Below are 22080 nucleotides of genomic sequence, written 5' to 3'. Positions count from 1 at the left end.
GCATTGAGGGTCCTGGCCTGGATATCGCACTAGCTGGAAGCTACCAGCAAGCCATATATACACCATATCGTCAAAGAAGATTTAGAATAGCTATTGAAGTCATCCACGTGGGGCGCAAGTCTGATCTTAACATCATCTCCCCCTTGACGTCGAGATCTCCAGCAGCCATGGTACTCTATCGGGAATCTTGTAGCGCGGTCATTGAATATCAAGGAATAAGCTCGATTTGGGCTCTTCTGTTTTACGATTACGATACTACCCTGGTAAAATTCTGGCAGACGTCCCCAACGGAACATGTCCATAATGCTGGTATATCTTGAAACCTCTGGGTTTGATGCAAACTGCCTCCTATTCCCCTCTACCAACTTGTCAATTATAGGTCACCAGGATATGACGTTTGACCTTGCAACTGGTCACGGGCCCAACCATTCCCAATCTAAACATACTTGCGTGAGCCAAACCAGTAGATTAAGGGCGGTACGACAATCTCAGTGGTCGTAGCTCGTTGGAGCCACGGAAATCCCCAGCCAAATACCCCAGCTGAGATAGCTCTCCCAGTACCGCCTAATGCCAAACCAGCCAATAGAATATTCAAAGCCAGCTGTCTTTCTTTGATATCGTACGACGTCCAGCATAGGGCAGCGCCGTAGGCAATGTATGTTCCGCCAAGGAAGCGGATCTGCGAATCCATGAGGGAGACGGTTGACGAAGGGAGTCTTGCGCGCTCAGTTCGAGCGAGATATTCTGTTATCCCACGGACAAGATGTGATGCGCCGTTATAAATGATCCAGGCGGAGAAGCCTTTGAGGAGGAGGGGAGTGTATTCCGTGGGTATGAAACGAGACATTCTGCTAGGAAATTTGATGGGGGTTGGAGAATATCTAGAAGTGCACTTGAATTGGTAGTTTGAATGTCGCTTTATGTACAAAAATGTCCTAAAGACCTACTTATAGTCCTATAATACAATTTTACTCTGGCTGAAACAACGCGCGCTTAATGCTGAGCCAATGCATGGTGTTGTCCGAAACGGCACAACATCTTGCCGCTGGCCTATCAGCGCTCTTAGCGACGAGGAAAAGTCGCCGGACCGGCGTGATTCTCTTGTCAGCGTTGCTGACGAAGCGCTCAGCTCCCTAAGAGTGAGTACGAATGATTCATTTATCGTCGCAAAAAGAAAGGGCTGAGAGCGGAAATAAGAGGATTATGTCCGGAGTTATTCAGTCTGTGGCGGAGATATGCGCAACACCACCAGTCAATCGCCCTGAAGGCATCGTGAGAATTAACAACCACTCAGCTCAAGATACGGTTTAGACCTTTGAGCATACTACTATTTTAGAAATCTTTTGCCTCATTGTCGCCGACCAGAGCAGTTTAGCGTGTAAAGTGAATCACATTCATATTCTCATCGCAACGCATCTCCATCATCACCCGAAAGCGCAGCGCTCGACTACACGAAGCACCACCTACTTACAAAATCTGTAAACCCTTTCCTCGCTTCTGCAGTTGCAAACCGAGTGCCCATTTATGAGGTCATTGTGACGAGAAATGGACCCTTGCAAGCGAGAGCTCCTTCCTCGTCTATTTTATGGAGCTGTGACGATGCCCTTCACGTTATGATATCATCTCGACATTTAACCTTCTTCATAAACCAAACCTCACAACTTCAAACTCCCATTCTCAACTCCATCAGATCACCAAAGACTCATCACAATCAACAACTCTTCCCACAGACCACCGAAACCTCATCACTTCTCGTCCCCCAACACAATCATCTTCAAAATGGCAGGCCTTCCCACCAAAGACGACATCAAGTCCCAAGCCGTCGACGGCCGTCCAATCACCCAAGCCGAAGCATCAGCCATCGCTGCCGAAGAATCAGCCCTCACCGGCAGCGGCCCCATCAAAGGTGGCGCCGCAGCCACCGCTCAGAGTCTACATGACAAGCAGATGAACTTCCTCGAGAAGGCGGGTGAAGTCGTACGAAAGGCGCCTACCGAGGTGACCAAGGAGGATGCCGCTGAGGTGCAACGCGCAGAGGTAAGATACATCAATGGTTTGGGTGTGATGATGGTTTATTGACTAGTGTAGGCTCGTGCAAAGGGCGGTCCTCCTGGAAAGGGATCGACTGCTGCTGATGTGCAGTCTGTTGCGGACACGAATACCCAAGCTTAGATCCAGATTTTGCTATTCCAAATTGATACAGAGATGATGATTGCTTCAGAAGAGTCCTCGAGAAGGAATTCGCGGGAAAGAACATGATTAAGCATGAAGTGTTGCAAGGAGAGGCCAGAAGCCATGGCAGGGCTAAAATAGAGTTATCGTTATCAACTTTCAACTTATCATACGGGATTCCGACTACTTGTGTCTTGCTAAGTGTTTGCACCGTGAATACATGCCCTGTAAAACTCGATTAAACCTCAAATGTTATCCAAGAGACACTCAAGTAAAATATCACTTCACGACTTCGATATCAATCAGCATGACGGTTTTACTGGAAAATTTACGAGCGGCTATAACTTTGGCCTAAATTTGCTTCAGACACGCAGCTCAAATGTATGCTGGTTCTTCCACCATAGCTATTCCATGAATTACTTTCATCCGCAGCAATTTTATCAAGCAGGGACTTACTGAGACATGCTTCGTTCTTTTTTTTTTCAGCTTTGACCTGCTACCTCCCAAATCAGGCAATGTTCCCGTGCAAAAGACTTTAGAGCTTGGTCTACTGACTCTTCTGATGCAACGCTCTGTTGGTTGTTATGCTGTTGGTCGTGTTTTGTCCCACTTCTATGCAACTAGGCAAATCAGGAAGCGTTTTGACGGGCAGCCGAGATCAGATCATCATTTTCACAGATAGCTCAAAGATCAATTTAAATTCGAAATACCATTCTTTTATAAGCCTGTCGCCAGTCGGAGTTCTTTCCGTCGCCATACCTTTTCCTAGGAGATGTTTGGTGATATGTTGGTCGACCCTCGTCGGCGAACCGAACCCCGGATCACGAGCTCACAACCCCAGCATGACGACTTGCAGCGTTGGCCGTAACTAGGCTTCTTATGGACTACTACTGCATAAAGACTGGGCACGCAGTCCTGGTTCATTTGGTTATCTGTGACGAGGTTGGCTCGGATGCCCGGATGATCGAATACATATATCGATAGCATCCACTCCTCATTCCCCTCTCAAATGTGTCCACCTTGAAAATTTGAGTGTATGATCATAACTTGAGCAGAACCCGGAGAGTAGGCGCTCCGATAACGGAAATCTTGCTCAATCGAACTGGCGAAGTAATCCTTCATAAGATGTCTTTCCTCGTGAAACTCGGTCTAATAATCGCTTTACTCACAAGTTGGGCATCATGCTTCTCCAAGTTTCTACGCCCCCCGGAGCAGGACCCAGATCAAGCAGTTGACCAAGACATGACCAAGAACAACCACTATGAGGATGGCGAAATGATCCCGATCCTATGGGACACCAACATTAAAAAGGTTGACCTCTATATTTGGCAATTCATTGACGCTCAAAAGAACACAACCGCTCCTTTAATAGGTAGTTAGACTCGATCCCTTCTGTTTATTGTTTTGCTGATTGAGCTGCCTAGACAATGGTACATCTCCTTCTAGTGACTGGAAGGCTCAGTATGATATTTCCAACGCAACCGAGAACAACGAGGATTGTATTTATTGATTTACGTTGATGGACAACAAATATGGCGGGACACTAGCAAAGTCCCAATATGTAAACGTCAGCGCGCCGAAAGCCGAGGAGACCACGACGGGTTCGTCCGCAAGCAGAGAGACAAGTTCTGTACCTGAGCCTAGTCCTAAATCTGGATTATCTCGTGGTGAGATTGCCGGCGTAGCAGTCGGCGCCACGATTGGAGGTTTGCTGGTTCTTGGGGGCATTGGATGGTTGGTTTGGAGAAGACGGACGAGAAGGAAAAATAATGCGGCGCCGGCAGAGCTTCCTGGACATTATGAGGGCCAGCCTCATTCTGACAGACCGAAGAGTGAGCTACCTGCTGAGCCTGTGATCTTTCCTCCAGAGCGTCCGAGGAGCCCACCTAGAATTTATGAGGCACCATGATTGAAGAGACAAGAAGAAAGCTTAACATAATAATATCAGTCAATACATTCTGACTATCTATACTTTATATGTTATGATTTATATCAACTCGTCTTACAAGTTTCATTACAGTTCTTCTTTTCGATTTCCAAGCAACAGGTTCCAACACTTCAACACATAAGCAAGGGTGGCTTATCACCTTCACACCTTGAAAGCTATAATTTTACTTGAGATCCTTTCCGGTGACAGTAGACACATTCCAGTCAAGCAAAGCATCACTGCCCAACACCCCCTCAATAAGCGTCTCACTTAAGCTCCACAAGCTGGCTCCCAACTCGGGGTTTGAAGCCTGACTCGTTTCCTTGCCCTCTTGATCAGGGTCAGAGAAGTAATACCCATTCAGATGCTCTTCTTCGATCTTGGGTGAAGTCAGCGCCCAGAGTGCACTGTACGATCCCTGCTCTACGTCACGTCCGATGGCTAGCATAGCCCAGGATAGAAGTTTTCCTGTCAGGCCGGGGTAAGCGTCTTTCCACTGCTGCTGCATTGCGGTATTAACCTACCATTATGTTAGTATCATGCTCTGATTGAGGGATGGATGAACTTACTGCTCCAGGATGAACAGACAGGGCGTAGATCCTGTCGTTGTTCTCTTGGATAACCTTTCCAGCTAATCCATACTTTGCAAACAAGATCATCGCAAGCTTGGTCCTGTTGTATCGAGCCGTGGAGTCAAGATTCGGATCATTGATCTCATCCTTGCTTCTGAACTGAATATTCGAAAGCTGTGCAAGACGATGCATCTCACTGGCCTCAAACACAACTCTCGGCGGCGGCGTATTCTCCATCTTCCCCGTCTTTCTCAAAAGCGGCCAAAGCTGATTACACACATAAAAATGCCCTAAAAAGTTCACCCCAAAATGTCGCTCAATCCCATCGGAATCCAACCCAAATTGATTCGTGTTGATACCAGCCGAAAGAACCAAAAAGTCAAGTCTATCAAGTGACTCTCGCAGACCACCAAAGACTTTGCGGATTTGAGCTAGATTTCCCATGTCGCACTCTTTCCAGTCAACTTTTGCATCAGACTTTTCATTCTGGATTGTGGAGATGGCTTCTTCGCCTTGTTCTTGTTTGCGGTTGATCATTATGACTTTGCAGCCTGCGTGGGCGAGGGCGCGGGATACTTCGTAGCCGATTCCGAGGGCGCCGCCTGTTACGATTGCGACGCGGCCTTGGAGGTTGTCGGGTTTGATGACTTAAGGGCCGATGCCTGTTGTTTTCTGGAGTATGGATTGCATGGTGATGTGCTGTTGATGCTAAGGTTTGGAGTAGTGGTTCGAAATAAGATGAAAGCTAGAACCTGGAATTTTTTGCAACTTTGGATGGGAATCTCAATTCGAGATGAGGACACATCCTATATATTTACAGGACGTCGCCGTTGAAGCCATTCATGTATCACTGTGACGTGACGTTGAGCACGGGTTATTGACAGGGAACAGATGTCATGAATGACATCATTATTTCTTCAACATATCACTTGGTGTTACAGGTTGCGAAAATCGATAACATCAAATTGACACGATACTAACCAAATAATTGTATAATATTGTTAAACCACTACTTGAAGTAAGAGACCAAGACTTGGAGGTCCCCAACGCTTGCTCGTCACGGCTTATCAGATAAGAATGATAACAATTTTGCAAGATCCCGATAATCGCGAAATGCTATTGTGGTGATACGTCAGAAACAATCTTCCGCAGATGTTGATCAGATAGCATTTAATTGTATCTAATTAACTTCACAATCTGGTATTCAGGCACTGTACTCGTGCCCAAGCGTCCCGTCGTCGTCGGCGATTTTTCGCGTTTAAAGTTCGCCATCCAGGGTAACCTCTAACCGAAAGCATGTTTTCAGCTGAACACGATCAGGTAGCATCGTGAAAAATTAAGTTCACGAGTAGCGGAAATTGGCGGGAAATTAAACATAAACATTCTCGGATGAATCTAACCACAACTCACCAACCTCACCGTTTCCTCACAAGGCAGCAGTACTCCACTGATCAACCGACGGAGCATGTGCTAAAAAGTCTAAACTTCAGCTTCAAATGGTGATCTTCACTGATTCTGCAAATCTTTATACCACAAAGCCGTTGTATTCCCCAGCCTGTAGATCTTTACACGTGGTATGCTGAGACCAGATGCCATGGCTGGCTGAGACCGAAGTGGCATTGGGGTTAATTTGGGGGTTCTTGTCTGTCGGCCGACACAACGTTACAACCTTGATGGAAAAAAATCCTAAGGCTGGAGCCAAAACACCAACGGAGCCTCGGGCCGTGAAGAATGCCAAGTCTCCGAGATGAATCAACTTCCACAACGGGGTTAGGCTGTTAGCTATCTAGCCGTGATAATGAACTGAGTCACTGCCTCCAAAAACGGGTCATCGTCAACTCTCAGGGTCCTTGCTCCAGCGACAGGTGTCAACTCAACTGTCACGAGCTTCCTCCCGTCCTCGTATGGATATTACAACGTCAGTGGCTTACTCTCCTAACCAAGCGCTCTCTTCTCCACGAAATATCACAAAAGCCTCACTATTTAAAATTACCCATCAGCCCAGGCGCGTAAAAAAAACGTGCATATGCACTCGGGTACAAATGCTCTCCGTCAGGGACCGGCAACTTCTGTATTCAATCTAGACCAGGGGTATTCTCACCAATCCCTGTGACAAATCGCGCGACAAAAGGGCCTTCTTGCCTTAGCGCTTATCCCCGACAGAATTAATGTTAAGAACACAGTGAGAGATTAAGTGGAGAGGCTAACGGGTGTTTTTGGTGGGGTGCTAAGCGATAACAGCCTGTTTTGAGATCTAGACCCAGCTACTTGGGCGAAAGAGGAAATCACCGGACTTAAGCAGGGGGAACAGAAAAGTGCTGTTGGTTGGTTTGAAGCTGTGACAAATTGCGAGGAAGCGAGAAGACGAGATTGACAGAGTTGTTCATGTGAAGACAGATGAGTGAAGGTAAGAAAGTTGCTGGAAAAGTAGTTTGTCGCCAATCTATCAGTGTGAAATGTCATTCTGTCAATCGGAAACACTGATAGCTCTGAGGATCATATCGTCCGGGGTCTCACGCAAGGGTCAGCAGCCTTACAGCAAAAAAAAAAAGACCACCATGTTCCTGCACTAGCACTACCTTAGCCAGGGGGTTAGAACTAGCTCGACCCTCTACCCATCCACAACCGAGTCAACGTGCTTCATCCCAAATTGTACGCCGTCCACATGCCAGTCCATTCCACTAACGACGAACTACGCCTCTTTTCCCAATAATGGCGCCTCCATCGTTAAAAACATGACGCTTAGCCTCTCTGTCTCTCCCTTTTCCTCCTTCATCCCGCATCAGTCACTCTTTTTTTGCTCGACCAGATTTTGGTTCGAGGTTTACTTACACGCCCACAATGGCTAATTCACTCTTTACCTTTTTCCTTCTCACATTCCTTTCATTCTTTGTTTCCGCCCAAGACGATGCCAACCCCGGCGACGTGAACCCCGTGCCCCCCGTCGGCGAGATCAAGACCGAGGACCCCATCTCCAGCCCTCTCACCGAAGGATGTCCCCAGCCGTGCAGCATCGCGGGCAACGACCCTGCCAACTGGACGCAGCTTCACAGCCTGGAGGAACTTGCGGGATGTACTGCACCTATGCTGTTTGCGCTCAATGTTGAGAACGATTACAGCGAGAGCGCGACGCTGTATACCTGCGTTACCGAGACTTCTACACAGACCAGGAGGGATGAGGGTACCAAGGTCCAGGCTAGAGCGGCCGAGAGCTCTGTTTCGCTGGCTAGTAATTGCGGTGCTGAGAAGGCTACTGTCAAGACTAGCTCGGCTTATGGAAGGGCTGTTTTGAGATCTGGTGGTAACGTCGCTGCTGCTGCTGGTCTTTTGGCGGAGTATCTTGATAACGGTGCTACATGCGGTAACACCATTCTCTTCGCCAAGTCTGGTTCTTCCATTGCTGGTGTCTACGTCGGCGGTGAAGTCCAAAAGGACAGTGCTGCCAACATTCTTCGTCAATCTGCTCCTCGTCTTCAGAAGGGTGTTCAGGCCTTCCAGGTCTGCAATACTAATGACAAGACTACTGCGACCATCGGTCTTTACGCAGCTGATAACGTCAACGGTCTTGAAGCTGTTCAGAACGCTGTGAGGACTTGGTCCCACGGTCAGTGTGTTAGCATCGCTCAAGCTTCCAAGGAGTCTATCAGCCTTGGTGTTTTGACCACCACCACCGTCAAGGCTCGTGACGTTGAGCTCCGCTCTCGTTTCGCAGGCGTCGAGTCCCTTCTCGCCCCTCGCGCAGACTGCAAAGCTATCCAAGTAGTCTCTGGCGATTCTTGCGCTTCTCTCGCCAAGAAGTGCAAGGTTACTACCGCCAACTTCAACAAGTACAATCCCGCCAAGAACTTCTGCTCTACGCTTGCTCCTAAGCAGTGGGTTTGCTGCTCTTCTGGTACTCTTCCCGACAAGACGCCCCAGCCCAGCAAGGATGGAACATGTTTCATTTACAAGATCAAGTCTGGTGATGGGTGCTACTCTCTGGGTCAGAACTTTGGTATTACTCAGAAGTTCATCGAGGATGTTAACAAGAACACTTGGGGCTTTGCGGGTTGCAACCGTCTTCAGCTCGGTCAGCCTATCTGTCTCAGCAAGGGAAAGAACCCTATGCCTCTGGCCATCGCCGGCGCTGTCTGCGGTCCTCAAAAGCCTGGATCTAAGAAGCCTTCTAGTGCCAAGACAGGTTGGGACCTCGCCAACATGAACCCCTGCCCTCTCAACGCCTGCTGCTCCGGCTATGGTTTCTGCGGTATTACTTCCGAGTTCTGCACCAACACCACTGCCAAGGGTGGTGCTCCTGGTACAAGCCAGCCCAACACTCCCGGCTGTATCGGAAACTGTGGTACCAAGATCGTCGGCAACACCAAGAAGCCCGCCAAGTTCCTCAACGTGGGTTACTTCCAGGGCTACAACCTCGGCCGACCATGCTTGAACATGGACGTCACCGACCTCTCCAAGGTCACCACTCCTTACACTCACATCCACTTTGCCTTTGCCGGTCTCAAGTCCGATTTCTCCGTTCTTCTCCAACCTGATGTTCGCGCGCAGTTCCTCAAGTTCAAGGAGGTCAAGGGTAGCTTCAAGAAGATCATCTCCTTCGGTGGCTGGGCTGGCTCAACTGATGCGTCTACATACCAGCTTTACCGTGATGCAATCAAGCCTGCGAACCGTGACAAGTTTGCTTACAACATCATGACTGTTTTGAACAACCATAAGCTTGATGGCGTTGATTTCGATTGGGAGTATCCTGGTTCCGCTGGCTCTGACGGTTCTTCTACCGATACTGCCAACTACGTTGCGTTCCTTCAGGTTATGAGGAACAAGATTGGAAAGAGTGGCAAGACTATCTCTGTTGCTCTTCCTGCTGCGTATTGGTATCTTAAGCCTTTCCCTGTTACCAAGATTGCGCCTCTTGTTGATTACATGGTCTACATGACCTACGATCTTCACGGTCAATGGGGTATGTCTTCCTCCCTTTCTCACTTGTGACATATACTAACATCTCACAGATTACGGCAACAAGTTCATCAGCTCCGGCTGCCCCAACGGCAACTGTCTCCGCTCCCACGTCAACAAGACCGAGACCCTCGACTCCCTCGCAATGATCACCAAAGCCGGCGTCGACCCCGCCAAGATCGTCATCGGCATCTCCAGCTACGGCCGCAGCTTCCGCATGAAGGACCCCAAGTGCACCGGCCCAACATGTCAATTCACCGGCTCCTTCAGCGTCTCCGAGGCCGAGCCCGGCGTCTGCACCGGCGAGGCCGGATACCTCTCCGACGCGGAGATCCGCCTTATCGCGTACGACGCCAAGCAGGGCAAGAAGGGCGTCACGGCCAAGACGTGGTACGACAAGGACTCGGACTCTGATATCATGACGTTTGGAACGAAGGGCAAGGGCATGACTGATTGGGTCGCTTATATGGGACCTACGACGAAGCAAAAGCGTACGGACTGGGCCAAGAGCTTGAACTTCGGTGGTGTTGTTGACTGGGCTATTGATCTGGAGACTTGGTTCTCCCCTAAGCCTTAGATGGTTATCTTCTACTGTTTCTGCTACTGCAGATTATATATACTAATAGCTCATGAATATAATGAACTAAGACTGTGGTGCCTTGGCGTCTTCTTCGTATTGTTTCCATCGATATTCCCTCTCTATTCCTTTTCGCCGTTGTGCCGTATCGCAGAGCTTTTCGTTCCCGCATTCACACTCTGCGCCCTCACGAAGCCAGCGATATGTAAGACTCCATCGAATTTGCCGTAATCGCACTGTCCCATCAGGTAGAGTATCTGTCTTGCGAGATTTAATGCCATGAGTCCAGTGTAATCGTGAATCACCGCTCATCTGCATCATGCTTCTCGGCAACAAGTCAACCTCGACCTTCTCTCCTGTTTCTTTGTTTGCAAATTGCATGAAAAGTGGCGAACCGAGGGATAGTGAGTAGAGCTGATCGAAGGGGCCGTGGGTGTCAACATGAGGCGGTATTCCTGTTCCTGGTGCGTATTGCTGAAGACAGACTTGATCTGGTGGGCGGCCTTCAGTAGTTGGCAGTAAAGGTACTAGCCATTCTGGAAAAGGCTTAAAGGGTGTTTCTTCATCGATGCCGAATGTTTTGTAGCTGAATGTGTATCCGTAGTGAAGTGAGAGTCGTCCCCCTCGGTTTGGCCATTCTAGCTCATTTTCGAAAATGTGAATGAGCTCTTGTTCATGCTCTGGTGTGATGAAGTCATGTTGCATGAAGATTCCCGAAGGCTTGATTGGTAATTCCTCCATTTTGAGACACTATAACTTGTTGCAGTTCATATTTGAGCTGTGATGAGTGAGATAATCCAAGATCTGGTTCTCGTACGAGATGAGTCCACGCGACATTCTGAGTTTTCATATCACGTGATGTCTTCACCTAAATCCTCATTGACAAAGTAAAAAAGCGCAAACCATCATAAGGGGATTTCTACATATCTCAAAATTGTGGATATATCTTGTTCAAGTGTGTCATGACTCGTCCATGCCTTTGCTCTCATTAAAATGTCGCACCGAGTCACGTGCCTTAATGATAAGCTCACCGCAGATGTCGAATGCTTTCTCAATCGCCCCCGTCGGGTCGTCGTCCAACCGGTCGCTAACTTCACCATGTGCAATATGAAGTCTCAGCTGATCTTGCTCAGTCGAATCATGAATATCATGCTCTGAGAGTGTTATGTTGTTCGCAGCCAGTATCGCCATCGCTGCTTGTGTCGCGTGAGTACAGCTCCTGGATACTGTTAGTTACTGAACGGTATAATCGATTGTATAGCTCATCTTACCATCGGAATGCCATGTCGCGACTGTCCACCTTGCTTACTATATCCAAGCACTTCTGTGCAGCTGTGACCAACCCTGACCAGTTCGACGGTAGCAATGGGGTATCTGTATCATCTCCATTGCGAGCCTCGCCAAACTTTAATAACCGCTCGACCCATTTTTCATTGCGTAGAGTCGCTTGTCGAATGGAGAAGATACAGTGATAATACGTTACACGCAGCTGTTTGAAGAATCTCAGCTGTAAATAACCAAAACCGGAGAGTGTATCTCCCCTGTATGCTTCAGGAAATGACTGAACCCATTCTTCCAGCATCTCGTCCAAACGGTCCGCCACCGTCTCTCGCTGATCGGAAGAGAGTTCCGAAGCCCGAACTGAGTATACCAGGTCGAATATCTTGCCTTGTATAGTCGCTAGTTCAGTGCGGAACCGAAGAATTTCAAAGTGCTTGGATTTGTCTTCGCTGTGTAGAGTACCCCCTTCTTTGTAAGAAAGCTCCGTGACTGAAGAAGCAATATCATACCCTTGCATCAGGTATGGCTCGCCTGTGAGGAGTGAGAGGTCTCTGTCGATGATGTACGCTATCCAGACAAGCCGAACAGTATACAATTGAGCAAAGTCCCCAGACCATTTATTCAATCCTAGGCGGTAGATCAATTTGACAGCTCTAGCGTGCACAGATCCAGCTCGTACTAGATCCGGAGTCGTCATGAAATACAAGGCTACCCCCAGAAGGACCTGGAGTCCTACTTCCTCTAAAAACCTGAAGGTATGCTCATTATCCACGTATCTGGATATCCGACGGATGAATAGCTCTTCATCTCCTTCGTAGTGGTTCTTGGGGTCGTTTCTCAGAGATAATGCCAGCATAACAAAGATGGCGTGCTCCTGAATTAACACAGCGCCCTTCTCTCTGGGCTTTCTGCACTCCATGTCAAAGTACTCATAGTCTTGTTCAGTGAATAGTGGGTAGGCTGGGTTGAAACCATTGAAGTAGGTATTGATAATATCGTCCTGGTTATACTGGTGATACCATGACGGTAGGCCAGACACTGACGGTGGATAAAGATGGCCAGCGTGCAAACTGACCAATCTGGCCAATCTGGGGTGCTCATGATCTTCGCCGTCTTCTCGGGGCTTCGGATCTTCGTCTTCCATGTCGGGAGTGCCACGATAATACCCCTCCATTGGATATATTTGAGTCACTGTGTCGTAATTGAATCGTTCATCTTGGGTGCCAGCCATCTCCACATCATCCTCTTGACTGGGGCGCTTATTCTCTTCATTCGCGAATTCCTTGAATTTAGTTCTCAGTTCTTCGAGTGAAAGAACTCGTTCGGAGCTTCCCTCATCTGTCTCGACGTGCCCATCGGGGTGTGAAGACTCCTCGTTGACATCCCTACTAGCACTGATAAGCATCTCTTCGGCGTCAAACTGATGTAAACGGACGGTTCCTGTGAAGCCTGGCGCGATAAGCTGTCCTTGACTCGGGTAACATACATAACCCAAGTGCACTCGAGACCGTTCAATTCGCAGCTCAAACATGTTGGCTTTTTTCTATCGCAGCACATATTTACCTGACGACATGGCTCGCATGTCTGGTGAGAAGTCAGTACCGGGCATGCAATATTGTGGGGGGGTACTAACCTTTTGTCTAACAATTTTGTAACGTCGTCGTCGCGCTTCGGCATCAAGGTTGGATGAGGAAGACATGGTGGATTTGCTGGATGGCTACAGTAATGAATGTTTTGCCATTAACAGACAGGAGAACAAGATCGAGGAGATAAGGTCAGTCAATGGGACTTGCTCTGTTGCCCCTCACGTCATGTTCCGAGCGTTGCTAAAAGTACTAGCCCCAAAGCGGTCAAGGCGCACGCGTAGCGAGCTAACCCCCAAAATCTATAAGCTTAACTAGGTTCTCTCTACTGGAATAAGCTCTTAGCTATAAGCTTAACATTTTCAGGCAGCTCTCTGTTCTTAAAGATAAATCATCATCTCACTGGCAACAGCGTCCTATGATTATTTTACCATGTTTACTCTTCTGGTTTATTGTATATCAGTAGGTTCTTGATAGTCCCCCACACTGGTAATTGATTTCACCTGACCGTTTCCAGCTCAAGATACCAACGACAACCTCCGGCCAGGGCGAGCAGCGAACCCTCCCTCGTATCTACCCATTTCTTCCCGTCGGCCGTACCTATTACCTTTTCTTATCTGCACTGTTGAATCCCCTCATTAGTTGTGTAGAGAGACAAGTTGACAAGATACTACCTACCAGATAAACCTGCCAACGGAAAACCCCTTGGCTGTTGTCCAACTACACAGAACGCGCACGCGTCCCGCTCACAGACCCAGTACAGTCAGTTTCTCTGACAGGCCACACTAGAGCTGCTTCGCTGGTACAACTGCCATGTCGTGAAGCGGTTCATCCATCTTGGGATATCTTATCCTCGGCTCGTGCTGCTCTCGCCTTGTTGGAGTAGCTCGTTCATCTTGCCCTCTGGCTTCGGCTGGCGCTTGATATCGCGGAGAAGTTCCCCTGGTTTGGGATATCTGACCTCCACCGTAAACCCAAAAGACTTCCTCAGCCTTCTCACCATGGAAAGCCCGACTGCGCTGCAATTATCAAACCTTTGGGCCGTCTCGCAGAATTCGGCGTCACCATCCCAACCTTGTCCGGCAACGCCAGAGTCGACAGCTTCCTGAATTAATTTTTCTTTGAAAAAGCACTGGGCAAAGTCAACTATAAAAGGCTGAAAGGTTGAAGCTTCCACAATCACATTACGAGGTGCGCTGTCGTATAGGATGACACCGCGCTTGTTGATCTCATATGTCGCGTCAATGGCTTGCTGAATGAGTGATGTCCAGCCTTTCTGTGTTGTAGGTCGAGTTTCCTCCTCAATGATGTCATCAAGATTAACACCTGGGATGTGTTGGAGGAGGATGCCGTAGACAGTTTGGTAATCTTGTTTTGGGGATGCTGAAGTAGCTCCTGGAGGGACGACGCGCACCAACACGTAAAGCTCCGGAATCAAAACACCTTGAAGGTCTTTCAAGCGCTCGTAGACCTCAGCCTCAGTTCTGAAATGGCCATCAGTGATCCTCCAGAGCGCCGCTTCAAATCTCGCGATTCCGTCGGGCCCCTGCCGAATCTCAGCTGACGTACGAGGAAATTCCGACGTGGCCTCATCGTGATCCATCGCTTCGAGGAACGGGCCCATGGCACCAGAGTTTAGAAACGACTGGTAAGCGGTTTCAACTTGGGCGGTCCATGGGATGTGCTTGTCATAGCATTCTCGAAGCCCTGTCCCGCAGCGACGATCGTAGGCCTTAAGAATGGCGAGGCGATCGTGGAATCGGACTTGCATGACGGGGGACATAGTCTCTGTAATCACTCGCTCAACGACCACAGAGACATTCCTTTCCCCCATGGCCAAAGAACCGCTGCTGCCTTCGAGTATCTGCAGTTGTATGGCCTTACCGGCCTGGTATTCGGCTGAACTCGTTAGCGGCAGAAATTAACGATGGCCAATAACTTACCGGGCCCGACTGAAGGCTCCGACATGCCGAAGATGAGAGAAGGGACCCGGCGATGAAGATGATGAGTGCCGTAGCTCTTTTTTGTGAGTGCGTTCAATGATGAGAAACGTTGATGTTGTTGAGAAAAGTTGCTTGAGGAACGCGTGGAGGTGGGCAGAGTATTGTTGTGCTGAAGCGATACTGATACTCGGGCTATGTCCTGACACTGTTTACCGGTGTTATTGTCGGTGATAAAACAGTCACACACCTAAAAAAAAAAGAAGCAAGGTCTTCTCGCAATTGCACAGCGTTTATCAGTTGCTGCAACATGTTTCGCAGGTGTCAGGCAGCTCCAACAAATCTCCCCCTCCACCTCGGCTTTCTCTCTTTGCTCAACTCTAGGCAGGCCGCTCAAGTCCTCACCAACTCTTGTAAAGTAGACAACATGCTGTGGGCTCGAGAGCTGGTATGACGTGCAGTGCAGCAGCGGCAGCTTTAAAAGCGGACAGGACGGCCTTTGAGGCGTTGCAGGTTCTTGAGCTTGGGCGCGGTATGTTGGCTAAGTATAGTGAGGAGATGCTCTTAGGTCCTTTGCAGCTGGGTCAGCTGTCGGCTAAACAAGCCAGGGATTACACGCACCTTCGCGACGAGTTGAAGGGGCCGAACACTCCTGCCTTATCCGATATGGGCACTTCATTTTGAGAGCGATGCTTTTGGACTAAATAAGCGTTATGACCTGGCGGCAGAGCTTGAGGAGTTGATCGGTGAGATCGAAGGTTACCTGGGTTTGAGAATTTCTCGACTGCTCTCACAGAGGCAGAAGCTTTTGAGGCTGCCAAGTATGGCCCAATCGTCGTCATCAATGTCAGTCGTGCTCGGTGCGATGTACTCACCAGAAACATCGGCGGTAAGGTTCGGGTTTTAAAAGAGGCTTCAGCCCCCAGGCCACAAAGGTAAAGGACACCAATAAACACATACGCACCAGAAACATCAAATGCGATCTTTGGCCCTTCCGAACACTATAAACGATCTCTACCAATTTGCTCGTATGAGCGACTTCGGTAGCTCGAATTCTTTCGAATAGTAGTGGGATAATATCACTCAGCCAGTATTGGATGGTCTTGGTTACTATCGACCCCCTGAAGAGGGTGAATGGCATCATGTCTGGTGGATTCCTACAGCGTTGTTGACTCTTTTCCCGCTACATGCCGTAGGATTTCATCGAAAAGAGTCATCTGAGACTGCACTGGATAGAGTAGTCTCCACCTATTCTTCTTCTATCAGGGCCATTATGCGTGGTCGCCAGAAAGACCTTTCATCATCGCTAGCAAGGTTGCACCGCGAGCCTTGCTTGTAGGGATGCAGCACACTCCAGACGGTGGGTCGCTACCATATGCGAACAAGGAGATAGACATTGTACAGGAACTCTGTGAATTAGCTGGTTTGGGGACCGTTCAAGCCAGACCATGTAAAGAAACAGTGTCTAAGTGTCTGTTGGGCTGCACTGTGTTTCACTTCGCGGGCCACGGCTACACCGATGAAAATGATCCCTCCAACAGTCATCTACGTTAGAAGATTGACAAGAAGATGTGTTTCGCCTTCCAGACCTACAGCGAATGGACCCTCGTGAGCAGGCGCCGTTTCTAACGTATCTCTCTGCCTATGGCACGGGACGGATGAAGCGATATAACCTAGTGGACGAGAGTATCCGTCTGATCAGCGCCTACCAACTTTGCTGGTTTTGACATGTCATTGGTACGCTGTGGAAGGTCAGTGATCAGTGCTGCGTGGATGTAGTTAGGACTACGTATGAGAGTATGAGGGGTTTTGGGGCTGAGTAATGAGTATGTCAGTTAGGTACTGTATTGGGCTTCGAGGGGGCTGAGAGACAAATGGATCAAAGAGCATAAACAGGGCAAGATTTCTTCAATAAGACGAGGCCCAGTGTCAAAAGATGAAAGCAGTGACGGTGTTGGAGACAAGAAGGATTGTAATGATGAGAATGGAAGGGATATCGTGAGTGTTGAATAGGAACCTGAAGATGGCAGATGGGCCCCCTATGTTCACTTTGGTGTATAAATATAACTATGCCACTCTCAGACAATTGCAGGTATTTTTTCGAGGGGATAAAGCACCATGATAAGAAAAGTCTTCCCTCGGGCTCCGTGAGGCTGCACTCATTGGCTCCAGGTTGAAAAATGAGGCGTGCAGTGTTGTTGATCTGCGTTACCCCGCTTGGAAGTGCAGACACCAACAGTAAAACCGCATGCAATGGCTCAGCCTACTTTAGTGAATTGTGAGGCTGTGTGAAAATGTTTGGAAATTTGTGATTTTGCAGGCCTAGTCATATCACATAAAATCAGCCACGTCCCTTTCATTGTCTGTTGTCAAATCACCCTAGCATACCGCTCACCATGATTACACCATCATACCGAAACTTTGTCGATTATCGTGCTCGAGCGAACCCATGCGTTTCCCGTCTTTCAAACTACCTTCAACAGGAGTGTGTTAGTGAAACCAAGGTTTCGTATCTTGACTACACCGATCAATCATTGCAACCAAAACGCGTTGACGTGCCGGACAATGAGATTCCTCAGCTTCTAAAGCCTAAACCATCCATTTCAACGCGATTTATGTTTGTTGAGAATATTTCGCCTGGTCTCATAATACTTCTTGGAGAGAAGCTGAACATCGATCCTTTGTTCTTTGCAGACTATATCCATGCTGCCTTCGCGAGTTCAGAGAAGACGTCACCGCCCCCGTCACTAGCAACCCTTCCCTCGTCTATAGCAACAAGGGACCATATCCATCTTCACTGCCAGAAGGTCATTGCCCTTGGAGGAACGGATGATGAGCTGAGAAAAGCACCATATGATCTGAAAACAAGCTCAAATGTTCCGCGTCATGTCCGTCGGCTGGTCACTCTTCCCGGTAGACGGCTGGCCTTAGTGCAAACGTGCTGTTCTTTCATCATCAGGAAAATTGGAGACATGAATATTTGTAAGCATTTTGTTTAAAAGCAGCTTCAATTGCTTAACCATGATAGGCCTATTTCTCGTTGACCCTCCTGTCACGACTGTTGTTCACCGGGTTGGTGCAGAACTCATATCAACATACCAAGCCAGTGTTTCGAACGGTGGTTTCGAAGATTTCCAAGCACCAGAGCCCTATTACGCCTTCAAAAAGTCTCCTTCAGGAGATCACTGGAATAAGGCATCCATGATGGAAAGCATCGTACACTACCTTCAGGCTTGTCCACCGCCAGGATTAAACTTGACTTCTTTGAGCGTACTAAGTATTGGCTACTACCCTATCTATATTACCTTATCGGAGTGGAACATCTACAACTACCTGATAAGTCGATGCTCTAAGCAGTATCAGTACTCACATCAACTCAAAGCAGGTGGTATGCATGATGAAGTCTTGCTAGATCTTCAACGCTGGAAAAGGCGTAGCAGGAGCAGTCACCGGAAACTCAGCATCCTAAGAGATGTCATAAGCTCTCATATACTCCCCAGCGACGATGCTGCAGTTTGGGATGGCGTCCTTAACGACATTAACTACCTTCGCGACCAACTCCACGACTATAGTCAATCGCTTGAGCAGATGGTTATGGTGGCGACGTCACTCATTCAGTTGCTTGACTCCCGACGTTCGATATTAGAGGCTATAAACACAAAGCGCTTGACTTTCTTGGCGCTTGTTTTCGTGCCCTTGGCATGGGTCTCGAGCCTCTTCAGTATGTCTGATAGTTATTCTCCTGGTCATGGTCTATTCTGGGTCTATTTTGCCACTGCTTTGCCAGTACTCGCTATTGTTCTCTTGCTGTCAGCACTTCCATACGGTAGGATTGCGAGAGCTGCAAGGTCATACAAGGCGCAAGCCAGAAACCATGGAATAAGAGTTGTAGGAGAACTAGTCTAAGGTACCTCACAGGTCATGTACAAGTGGGTGGCAACAATGAAGCTTTTCGTATTGTAATTATAGTTCACAGATCATTATCCATCTAACATTCCCATTCCCGGACCTCGTTCATATTTGATGTATAATGTCTTAGCATCGTCTTGTCTGGAATATACTGACCGAAGCTTCTTAGATTAGCTCGCTCAAGACCTGCAGGGCGTCCCCCCGCCATTTGTCCCAGTCACTTTGTGTTCGAAGATGTTTAGGGCATAGGCCTGGAGACTCGGTATACCTAGACATCAACTCCGAGAGCCGTTCAGCCTTGGGTTTCCAGATCCTTGTGCGGACCACCTGAAAGAAACTATCGCGGAACAAAAGGCGCCCTATACATCTCCAAGTCTCATGGTATTCCGCTGTGTTGATGGTTGCATTGAAAGTGCCCGAATCGAAGGAGTAGTTCACTCCTCTAATGGCCACATCAATGAGGATATGACAATGCAGCAATGTCTCCAAATGTTCAAGTCGAGCATCTTCGAGGCTTGAGAGTCGCGAGAGATGATCGATTATCTCTTGTACATTGTTCTCTTCGTCCTCAGTGCCGGACCTCTCTTGTTGCAATGGTGAGCCATATCGACACAGTAGCTGCAGGAATCCTATATCACAAACAAGCTTAACGGCGCAGTGGAGAGTCCAGTGTGCCATTGGTGGCTGAACACATTGGAGCAGCGCTCCGTACTCTAACTCTGTTAAATACATTGACGAGGTAGGCTAGGATCCCCAGTTAGCGCAGGTAACTAATAACAACCCTACTCACAACTACCTCTGTTAAAGATTTTCTGAATCTCGGTGGACCATACTCGTTGACTAACGGTTGAATCATTTCCATTTGTCGTCCCCCTCGCCGGTCCTCGAGGTCTTCCTCTGTCGCATATCTCCTGAGATTTGGTAGTTTATACTTCATGACGTACGGTGGCATAATTGCCATTACGACTTCTCGTTCCAGCAGAATTCGGAGAAATGACGGATCCGGGGAGATTATAGCGGGTAGAGCTGATAGCTGAGATGTTATGTTATTACAACCTTTCCTGTTGTGAAAATCAATACCTAGTTTCTCAAGTGAGTCAAGATAGAGGCTTAGAGTGGTAGGCCGCTGCGTCTCTATCAAACGACCACATCCAGCCACAAAGGCAGGATCAAAGTCGGAGAGATCGATCTCTTCGGCTGTTTTGCTCTTGAAATATCCGCCTCGACCTTCGACCATGTGCAAGAAGTCTCCAAAGCTCTGCTCATCGCTGGAGCTTAGATACCAAGCGAGGGCTGCCGCAATGTCTGCCGGCCGGGGAGCGATGACCTGTATCATGGCGTCAATGTGACCAAGACGCCTGCTGCTATAGACCAGTTGGAAGATGGAAGTCCTATACCTAGAGAGCATCCTGGCAGAACCCTTTTCAAGAATCGACAAAAGGTACCCGACATCGTTTGAACTAAGCGCAGCCTTGACCATAATGAGTACATCATCAGGGTACCATTCATCTCTGTTGTTGATATAAGGCATCAGATGGTTGAGGAAGCTGCGGTCCAGTCGCAGGAATGCGGTTTGGACTAAAGAATCGTGTAGGTATTGCGTAATATTGAAACCATCAAGTAGCAGCTTCATGTCCGCGAACTTTTCACAATGCCAACAGATGACCTTCCAGACGAAATTACCCAGTGGTAAGAATTCAAGGTCTAGACAGTCTTGGGCAAAAAGCTCCCATCTTGGACTCTTATCCTGGTATCTGTTCTTGACTACATCATTAATAATAGTCCTTAACAAGAACCCAAGAGAGTCGGATGAGGCTGGGCTGCCAGTGTCATACTCAGGAAGCAGGAGGCAGTTCCCATCTCGACTCGGCCAATTCGCTAGCACGGAAATGGAATGAACCATTGATGCGGTCAGGGATGTCGGCCGGAACACAGACCGGAACAGTTGAAATCCCCGCAGGATCGCCTTCAAGGCATTGGAGTCTAATATAAGTCAGTAAGTAAATGGAAACAGCAAAGGAACCACTTTCCTTGGGTATTCAAGATTTCAACTTTGCTTCCCAATCTACTTATAAGAGATCTTAAGAGTGGCTCAATGCCACCCCACGCTTCAAGAACACACTCATCGCCCGGCTCAACTGAAATAATGAAAAATAGGCGTTACTTCTTGGCTCTCAAGGTAAATACAATACTTACGTTCTATCTTACAGATATCGTGCGCAGCAAAGTCTCTCAGCATAACGTTCAGATTCAGATGAATGTCCTGTTGCCGCACTTCCAACACAAGGAAACATTCTTCAGAAATCCTCTCAGTGTCCACAGTTCCCTTAGGTGTGCGGTCAATTTCTGCGAAACTATGACTTTGATCAGACACAACATCAAATTGCGGGTATTACTCCCTTATACCACTGAAATAACACTTCGCCGTGCGAAGTCTGCAAGCGAAGACTATCGCGATTGAAGCCGAAGTCTCGATGAGACCCAGTCGTTCCTAAAGGTGAAGATTGGGGCCATATGTTTATGGCATTCTCCTTAACGTCGTGGAGCTCAAATTCGAAAACAGGAAAGTCTTCCAAGTTTCGTTTCGCAATCTACGACAATTACTGTCAGCGCTAACTACTGAACAATATGCAATCTACTCTACCTGACTGAGATTCCGGATGTCTTCGTTTCTTCTGTCGTTGGAAGCACCTAAATGAACACGTTGTGGGTGTATTGAGACAATATCCGCCAGTATCCAGCATGCCTTAAGTAGGTTGACATAGGCATGAACTTTAATCTCAGTCCCTTCAGCTAGACGATTCATTTGTGACCGAACCTGTTAAGCGTTAGTTCGCATCATGTTAAAACCATTGGTTTACCAGGCACCTTTAACAACCACCATTTGCCTGCTTGCAGCCAGTCATCGATGGCAATTGAGGCCCAAGGCCTGTTACCAGTCTCTGCACTTCTCAAGAATGCTGCGCTGAGTTCTGCTCGGTCCTCATCGTCCAACGGAGCGTTCAGAAGAGGTCCCTGGGGCGAAATGCGGTAGCCTATCATGAGGTTCCGAAGCTCGTCCAGCTTCATGTCCGTTTTTGATTGTTGATTCTCAATCCGTTCCAGAGATGAACTCGCTCATCAGCGGGTATGTCAGAAAGACCAAGAATAGACCTACTTTTGAGCA

The 22080-nt window shown here is 48.2% G+C and overlaps 8 protein-coding genes across 8 annotated transcripts; 2 read left to right on the top strand and 6 right to left on the bottom strand.

Annotated features, from left to right (window-relative positions):
• Nucleotides 1–436: 436 nt before the first annotated feature.
• On the bottom strand, nt 437–847 carry J7337_003293 (uncharacterized protein; the record flags this gene model as incomplete). The annotated part of the gene is made up of 1 exon (XM_044821009.1): nt 437–847. The coding sequence occupies one exon, from the start codon at nt 845–847 to the stop codon at nt 437–439; it is 411 nt and encodes a 136-aa protein (XP_044685309.1).
• Nucleotides 848–1779: 932 nt separating this feature from the next.
• J7337_003292 (uncharacterized protein) lies at nt 1780–2172 on the top strand (the record flags this gene model as incomplete). Its single annotated transcript, XM_044821008.1, has 2 exons — nt 1780–2037; nt 2089–2172. 2 exons carry the CDS (start codon nt 1780–1782, stop codon nt 2170–2172), a joined length of 342 nt encoding a protein of 113 aa, XP_044685308.1.
• Nucleotides 2173–4283: 2111 nt separating this feature from the next.
• J7337_003291 (uncharacterized protein) lies at nt 4284–5208 on the bottom strand (the record flags this gene model as incomplete). Its single annotated transcript, XM_044821007.1, has 2 exons — nt 4284–4619; nt 4669–5208. The coding sequence occupies 2 exons, from the start codon at nt 5206–5208 to the stop codon at nt 4284–4286; spliced, it is 876 nt and encodes a 291-aa protein (XP_044685307.1).
• Nucleotides 5209–7512: 2304 nt separating this feature from the next.
• Nucleotides 7513–10201, top strand: J7337_003290 (uncharacterized protein; the record flags this gene model as incomplete). The annotated part of the gene is made up of 2 exons (XM_044821006.1): nt 7513–9628; nt 9678–10201. 2 exons carry the CDS (start codon nt 7513–7515, stop codon nt 10199–10201), a joined length of 2640 nt encoding a protein of 879 aa, XP_044685306.1.
• Nucleotides 10202–10267: 66 nt separating this feature from the next.
• J7337_003289 (uncharacterized protein) lies at nt 10268–10942 on the bottom strand (the record flags this gene model as incomplete). The annotated part of the gene is made up of 1 exon (XM_044821005.1): nt 10268–10942. One exon carries the CDS (start codon nt 10940–10942, stop codon nt 10268–10270), a length of 675 nt encoding a protein of 224 aa, XP_044685305.1.
• A 219-nt stretch (nt 10943–11161) lies between these two features.
• Nucleotides 11162–13181, bottom strand: J7337_003288 (uncharacterized protein; the record flags this gene model as incomplete). The annotated part of the gene is made up of 4 exons (XM_044821004.1): nt 11162–11420; nt 11473–12944; nt 12969–13025; nt 13116–13181. The coding sequence occupies 4 exons, from the start codon at nt 13179–13181 to the stop codon at nt 11162–11164; spliced, it is 1854 nt and encodes a 617-aa protein (XP_044685304.1).
• Nucleotides 13182–13912: 731 nt separating this feature from the next.
• J7337_003287 (uncharacterized protein) lies at nt 13913–15033 on the bottom strand (the record flags this gene model as incomplete). The annotated part of the gene is made up of 2 exons (XM_044821003.1): nt 13913–14964; nt 15009–15033. The coding sequence occupies 2 exons, from the start codon at nt 15031–15033 to the stop codon at nt 13913–13915; spliced, it is 1077 nt and encodes a 358-aa protein (XP_044685303.1).
• Nucleotides 15034–21549: 6516 nt separating this feature from the next.
• Nucleotides 21550–21983, bottom strand: J7337_003286 (uncharacterized protein; the record flags this gene model as incomplete). The annotated part of the gene is made up of 2 exons (XM_044821002.1): nt 21550–21732; nt 21783–21983. 2 exons carry the CDS (start codon nt 21981–21983, stop codon nt 21550–21552), a joined length of 384 nt encoding a protein of 127 aa, XP_044685302.1.
• Nucleotides 21984–22080: the final 97 nt, after the last annotated feature.

This window comes from Fusarium musae, chromosome 2 (genome assembly GCF_019915245.1).
Source record: "Fusarium musae strain F31 chromosome 2, whole genome shotgun sequence".
NCBI lineage: Eukaryota > Fungi > Ascomycota > Sordariomycetes > Hypocreales > Nectriaceae > Fusarium > Fusarium musae.
Note: the sequence above shows the minus strand (reverse complement) of the source record. Positions and strands in the feature narration are given on the sequence as shown.